Source organism: Pteropus vampyrus, unplaced genomic scaffold (assembly GCF_000151845.1).
Source record: "Pteropus vampyrus isolate Shadow unplaced genomic scaffold, Pvam_2.0 Scaffold139, whole genome shotgun sequence".
Taxonomy (NCBI): Eukaryota; Metazoa; Chordata; class Mammalia; order Chiroptera; family Pteropodidae; genus Pteropus; species Pteropus vampyrus.
The window spans coordinates 4,012,376-4,019,891 of NW_011888920.1; the positions used below are offsets into that span (position 1 = coordinate 4,012,376).

Genomic DNA, 7,516 nt, shown 5'->3' on the forward strand with positions numbered 1-7,516 from the left:
TATCAGATGGAGCAGAGATGGATGAGATGGCTCCTGGGGTCACTGATACCTCTGATCTAGGGCTTCTCTGATGTGTTCAAGTTCTCATAATGGTAGCAGTGGGCCCTGGGTTGGGTAACCCATAGGCATTTGGGTAAGGGTTGGCATATGTCCACATCAGAGATGTTAAAAGCAATCTATATGTTAACTTTTGTTAACACAAATTAACATAATGTGTTAATGTGTGTGGAGATCCCAAAGGTAGTCCAATTCTAAAAGAAATGGAACAGCTGAACCCCCGCCAAAAAGTAAAATAAATTCTCTTTCTCCTTACCACCCTTTCTCCTATAGTCATAGAGAGTCTATATACTAAATGATGTACAAATATACTTAATAATGTAATGAATGAGTAATCAAGTAAGTTTGTCAATGGACCAACATCTGGCAGTGTGTGTTTGTGAGGAGCGAAGGTCACTTCTAAGTTTGTGTTATAGTGAGACATGGATAAAGATTTTTTAAAATCTGTTTATGGAACTGTTAAAGGTTTTTCCCATAAGTAGCTAGTTACCAGAAAAACAAAACCTATCAATTTTTTTTTTACAACTGGAATTGAGTATGTTCGTTTCAAAATTCTCTTGCCATGCCCCCTCCTGCTGCTCACTCCTTTCCCATTGACGTATAAGAACTAGAATTCAAACCAGATAGTATGTGGCATTTACAGGTTTCTGGCTCCAGAATCCTTGCTCCCACTTTCCACTGCCTTCTAATGTTAAGACAAAGAAAAGCTTGGTTAATCTTTGGTTTTCTTTTTTTTAAACTGGGACTATTCCCTCAAATGCTTTTCTCCTAATACATATAGAGACACTTGAGCTTGCAATAGGTTTACTACATGTAAATAAATATCATCATCCTTTTAAAAAGCTATTCATGTTTCCATTCTAAATGTGATGGAGAAGAGGACACAGTGGGGAAACAGAACACAATGAATAGATTCTCATAACAAATAAGTACATTTATTCCAAAAATTTTCCCAATCCAGATCATTCATAGATAACATTTCTGAGACACAAAAGTATTTGAATATGAAATTATGCTTCAGAGCAGGAAAGTCTTATTAACAATTTCATATAGTTTAATAACCAGTCTGTGTTGTTTAGAGTTGATTTACAATTTTTATTGTCTCATGATAGATTGTCAGAACACATTTGTTTGATTTGTCAGGGTTATTTAAAACTTTACTCAAATCAAATATCAAAAGAAAAAAAGGTTGAATGGGGGTAATTTTGGAAAATTAGACCATTATGTTAATTTAATAAGGGGGCCAATTGCTGTTGGCCTTTCAGAATATGTTTCACATGTGATTCATTTTCAAGAGATGTCAGAATTTATTTGTATTCCTGCTTGAGAAAAGTGAGAATGATTCCAGGACCAATTGGAAAAATCTTGCAGATTAGTAGTTTGTACTGCACTGGTTTTGAAGAATAATTTTTAACAGTAGTATTTGCTGTGAAATACTTTTATTTAAATATTCTGATCTCTTTGAGCTCCACAGTTGCCATTATTTGGTTTGACATCTCTTTCAGCATTTAGGGTGATTTCGAATGTAATTTGAGATTGTTTTTTCTCCTGCGTTCTTATCACTATCTTATCTCTAATAGGCTATTTGATGCACGAGTTTCATAAGTTTTGGATTGAAGAGGACCCCATGGACATAATGGAATTTAATCGTGTGCGGGAGAAATTCCGTAAGAGGATCGTAAAACAGCTGCAGAACCCAGACATGGCATTGTGCCCACACTTTGCTGCCTCGGAAGGTTTAATCAACATGTAGTTGCCCATGCTGATTTTAATGGATACCCCAGAACACTGCCTCATTGTCATGGTATATCTCTGCTTAGGTCCCAGCTCACACATTGAATGCACATGGTGATTGTATGCATGCCTTTTTGTACAGTATTTTCATCTCTTGGTCATAATTACCAGATCCCCAGATACCACTGTTTCTGGAGTATCTGCCATCCAGTGACTGCTCATATTGTGGCATTATGCAGTGTTACATCCTGCCTTGACACCCAGGTATGGAGAGAGTTTTCTATTTTTTTAGATTGTTTTCCTCCCTCTCATAACTCAACATTGAAGAATTGTATTTCTCTAGCTGTATTTTATATGTAAGAGATTTATCTGAATCTTGTTCTGTGGAAGCCTTTTAATTTATTGATATGTTTCATGACTATTGCTGCTAGCTTTTCAAGCCAGGTTCATGCTTGGGCCTCATTCCAATTAAGTATAAGACTTAAAATAATACAGACAGACACATGATAAGCCAAACCATTCCTGCAAACATAGCTGTGCTTCACAAAAATGTAACAAGGCTTATAAGAAGCAAATTTAGGTAGGTACTGTTTTTGTTTGAAGTACCTGCAGAATTATATTGTAATTTACCCACAGTTGCAATTCTGTCATAGTCGTCTGGATATTAAGTTATTTTATTCCCATAATTTCACAGGCTTTCATGCCTAAATATGTGTATGATGCTTGGAGCCTCAGAAAGGAAGTATGCATACTTCAAAAGCTGTGAAAGGTTTTTCACTGCCTGCCTCTTGCTGAACTCAGACTTACACCCTAGCACTGTTCTAATCCAAGCATCTTTGCCTGGGGAACTCAGTGTTAACTGGTTTGTTTTCTCTGTCAAGAGGCAATATTAAAATACAATTTGCAAGAAAATGTATTGCAAGAGAGGAACCTAAGCTATGTCATTCTGCAATATTTCTTGAAAATAACGACCTTGATTGTATCAAGAAGTAAATTGCTTGGAAGGGGGAAAAGATCAAATCGTTCCAAAACTGCTAAAAATCATTTACAAAACCATGATTTAGTTTGGAATTATGATTGTAGTCTGTTGAATAATATTTACCATGGCATTTCATACCCATGGTATTTTATACCTTCTATCATTTTAGTATTATTAGACATTTGTGTAATCACTTGCTTATTTAAATGAATTTTGAGTACTGCCTGTCAGATATATGAATAAATTATATGTCATTCTACTGTAACGTATAGTGGATTTCATTTTAATATTTTGTGCTCATACAGCTTCTGAATATGCAAATATGTGAGTGGGTAGAATGTCAAAGACAGACAACCTGGAGCTGAATATAAATCACGCCATCATTCAGAGTAACCAGGAATAAATTAGAGTATGTCATGTCTGAGAAACTTATTTAACTGCTCATGAGGCCTGGTAGTGCTTTAATGAAAGAATAAGGTCCACCTTTTTCTTTGTAACTTCTTGTAAAGCCTGGTCTGTCTACTGCTAGACAGCTGATAAAGGAAACATTAAGCTGCCCGTTGTTTCCTTGTCCATTTTAGTTCCTCTAGGATTTTGCTATCCTTTCCCTCTCGACCATGTACCAGGTGGCAGCATTTTGTATTGCATCTATTACAGCCCTGTGCCCTTTCTTAGAACAGGGAACAGAAGGAGTTGGTTAACACATGATGTGTACCATGAGTAATTGCAAGAGTATATATTTCTCCAGATAGGTGAGAACTTGTGAACCAGGTAAATAGCCTGTCTTAGGAGCCCTGAATTTTCACCACAGCTGCAACTGCTATAAATGAAGGCATTATCCTATATGCAGTACAGGCTTTGTCGGCCATATGTGTGTGTATTTTCTCTTTCTATCCACTGTGGTCCTGTGTCACTGGTATGGCTTGATAGTATGTGGCATTTACACCAGCTCATGTCTCTTCTCTTCAGGTAGAAATAGTTGATGGTAACAGTGCTGGGAGTTTTCCCTCCCAGCTTCTTGAATGATTTCTCTCTGTTGTATCTTAACATGGCTGCACAATTTTAGGATGAAAAAACTACCAATTCTCTCTAGTTTGGAGTATTATTAGATTTCTCATTTGCACCTCTTTGTGGAAGATGCATTCTACCCAGTAACATGAAGTAAGGTGAGAAAAAGAAGAGCAAAAGGTTTAAAAAGCATTAAAAATGTGTGATGTGTGTGTGTGTTTTCCCTTGAGCATTCTTAGCTTGCTTATACTTATTCCACTGAACAAGGGTTGACCACTTAAAATGTAAATAATATGGCAAGCCTCTTCTAAATTTTCCAAAACACTCTTGCTTCGATATAAACACATTCCAGTTCACACCAGATAAAGAAGACACTGAAGCGCTGTTTCTGAAAATTGTGACTTCAATCTGATTTTTCTTCTTGTAGTTCTTGTTATTGTACTGAAAAAAATAATCTTTTGCCTTGTAACCCACCATCTTTTTTATTTGAAAAGAAGCTTAAATGTACACCAGATATACCAATCGCAAATGATAAAATGACCTTACAATGTATCTTCTGAACCAGAAGATGTTGTTAATAATTTCTTTAGGACAGCAGGGTAAACCACAACAGTTTGAGGAAACTGAGAAGTTAGGTGATTAAGAGAGACCAAGAGACAGACGTAAGTAGGGATCATCCACCCACTACTCAATCAGACAAACAACCCAATTTCTTCTAACCTCTGTAGGAGAAGTACATCATAGGGGCATAGACGTTTTGATATCCAGCATACTGCCAAAATCTTAAAGACCCATCAGAGAGTGGGCTTGGTCTGAGCTGGAAGGTCAGCTGATTCAGCTGGGCTTATAGAAAGTTGGCAACAGGAAAATAAAACCTGGCAATCAAACTCCACAGCTCCAAATCATCTTGATCTATAAATATATGGAGCCATATCCAACTGAATAAGAATGAGGAAGAGACCAGAGTCGATGGAGACAGAGGGCGGGACATAGAAAGAAGAAAAAGAGAGTAGACAAAAAGGAAAGCCAGCTAGGCACATAGCCACATCTTTATGTGGAAACTTTGAGCCATATGCTCTATCAAAGCAATGCCTGTAACTCTTTAGGAACTTACAGAAGTGACTGCTCTACTCTAGAAATGAAGTGACTGAAAAGCAGAAGCAAGTATAACATCAAGTCCTAGGAGACAAAAGATTCTGGTATGGATTCCATTTCAAGAGCTAACATTTAGTGAGTTCTCATGCCATGTGCCAGAACTGTGCTACTTCTTTGTTTCATCTCCTCAACAACATACAGAGTGAGCTTGTTGGCTTGCTTGGTATTCTAGACAAACAGGATTAGAGAATTTAAATGCATTACTAAAGGTGTCAAGAAAGAGAATCACAAACCACAATGAAATGTCACCTCACACCCATTAGACTAGCTGTTGTCAAAAAGACAAGAAATAAAAAGTACTGGCGAGGATGTGGAGAAAAGAGAACACTTGTGCACTGTTGGCGGGAATGTAAGTTGGTGCAGCCACTATGGAAAACAGTATGGAGGTTTCTCAAATTAAAAATAGAACTACCATATGATCCAAAATTTTCACTTCTGGGTAATTTATTTAAAGAAAACGAAGAGACTAACTTGAAGAGATAACTTGCATCTCCATGTTCACTGCAGTACTGTTTACAATAGCCAAGACATAGAAGCAATTTAAGTATCCACCATTGGAAAAATGGGTAAAGAAAATATTGTATATATATACGCAATAGAATATTATTCAGCCATAAGAATAAGGAAACCCAGCTCTTTCTCCGCCATCGTGATCTTACTTGCCATGTCTTCTCAAAAGAATTTCAGGACCAAGTGGTTCCTGGCCAAGAAAGAAAAGCAGAATCAGCCCAATCCCCAAAGGATTCAAATGAAAACTGGTAATAAAATCAAATACGACTCCAAGAGGACACATTGAAGAGGAACCATGCTGAGTCTATGAGGAATCACACCTGAGATGGCACACATGTGTATGCTATATCCAGGTTGCTTGGACCTTACCAAAGTACTGAGAAGATCACTACTACCTGGACAGTTGGACATGTTTTATTGAGAATTTATTGGAAAAATAATTTTCTTCTATATGTAATATGCTTCTGTACTAGTAGGTTAGTTCAGTAATAAATATGTGAGGCTTTAAAAAAAAAAAAAAAGGATACCCTGCCATTTGCAACAACCTGGATGGACCTTGAAGCCATTATGTTAAGTGAAATAAGTCAGAGAAAGACAAATACCGTATAATCTCACTTATAAGTGGACTCTTAAAAAAAAAAAACTAATTCATTGATACAGAGAATAGATTGGTGGTTGCCAGAAGTGCAGGGCAAGGAGTGGGCGAAATGGATTTAGGTCAAAAAGTACCCACAAAAAAGTAAATGGCATACCTAGACCTTGAACCCAAGGCCTTAAGCTGAGACTTTTAATCATTATGCTGCCTACCTAATTGAAATTATTCTCTACTATCCAGGAGACTGGCGGACTATAAATTCATGTACACACCCAGCACCCACGTGATAATATACATGTAAATAACATTTCTTGCTCAGATTTCTGTAAGGTGAATTCATACCTGCACATCACAAATGCTACTATACTGTCTCTCAGGACCTTCCACATTTTTGGTCAGAATTTCTTCCCTGATGCACAACAATTCTGACAGGATCATGAGCTCTTTCTCCCATCCCTTGCCTCCTCCAAAAGCACTGGAAGCCTGTGTTCCTCCTTCCTGCTGGCTTACGGGAAACCTCAAGCAGGTAGGCTTACAGAGCCCTGCTCAGTCCAGAAGCTGCAGGGTGTTTCAGCAGAAAGAGAAACATGTAGGACTTGGGACATGCAGACTCCTCATAAATAAAACATTCCTTTGACTGCTGAGGTTCCGGTGTCCCGTTGACCTGACTTAGCCTCCAGAATGCTACTACTCACAGAATGCTACTACTCCAGAATGCTACACTAACAGGTATGATGTCGTCCATTAACAATCCTGATTGCTTCATGGAAACCCCAGATAGATGGTCAGGGCACGGTTACCAAAAATAAAATATTGACTTGGTACCTTTCTATTATTTTATCTATAATGTGCCTAGCACTGTGGTCTGCTTTAGGAAAGAGGCCACAGAAGAAAAGTTTATGGAAACTAGAAAAATGTGGCAAAGAGAAAAAGCCGAGATTAAACTTGAAAAATCACAGTTAAACCCCCACTGTCATGCAAGGTGGGTTAAAGTGGATCCCTTCAGGACCGCCACCTACCATAAGAGAGCCCAGATGAATTCCACACCATCACGAGGCATGGGTTATGGAACAGACCTCACTAGAGACATTTCTAAAACACGTATCAGTGAGAGAAAAGAAGGTATGAGTGTTCCTCTTCATCTCAAGGCACGCAAGGACCTGTGTGCTGTGCTAGACACACTGGAGCTGTGAGTTCAGGTGGGGAACCCCCGTCCCTGTTGTTCTCTCTTGTAGAGAAAACTTGAAAGAAACTTAGCAGAAGGGTGATGATCTGAAAGGACCATTTTGTAGCCAGGCAATTGGGATCTCGCTGCCTGCTGGTTGGGAGCCATGAGGGAGCATGCACTGCCCTGCCCTACAGTCCTTGAGATCTGTGGGATGTTGCCTTGGAGGAGGAAATTTCTGGTCCTACGGGAAGCTGAGCGTGGATGTAACCCCTTCTGCTGGGAGAGAGAGATGAACTCCAGACACAACTGG

The 7,516-nt window shown here is 38.5% G+C and overlaps 1 protein-coding gene across 3 annotated transcripts in view; it reads left to right on the forward strand.

Annotated features, from left to right (window-relative positions):
• ELMOD1 (ELMO domain containing 1) overlaps window positions 1-3,035 on the forward strand; it is a 62,021-nt gene extending 58,986 nt beyond the window's left edge. For all 3 annotated transcript variants that reach the window (XM_023535375.1, XM_011368137.2, XM_011368136.2), the window contains one exon: window positions 1,638-3,035. In XM_023535375.1, coding sequence (XP_023391143.1) covers window positions 1,638-1,810 — 173 coding nt within the window. In that variant the 3' untranslated portion in view covers window positions 1,811-3,035. The remainder of the gene's footprint in view (window positions 1-1,637) is intronic.
• Window positions 3,036-7,516: the final 4,481 nt, after the last annotated feature.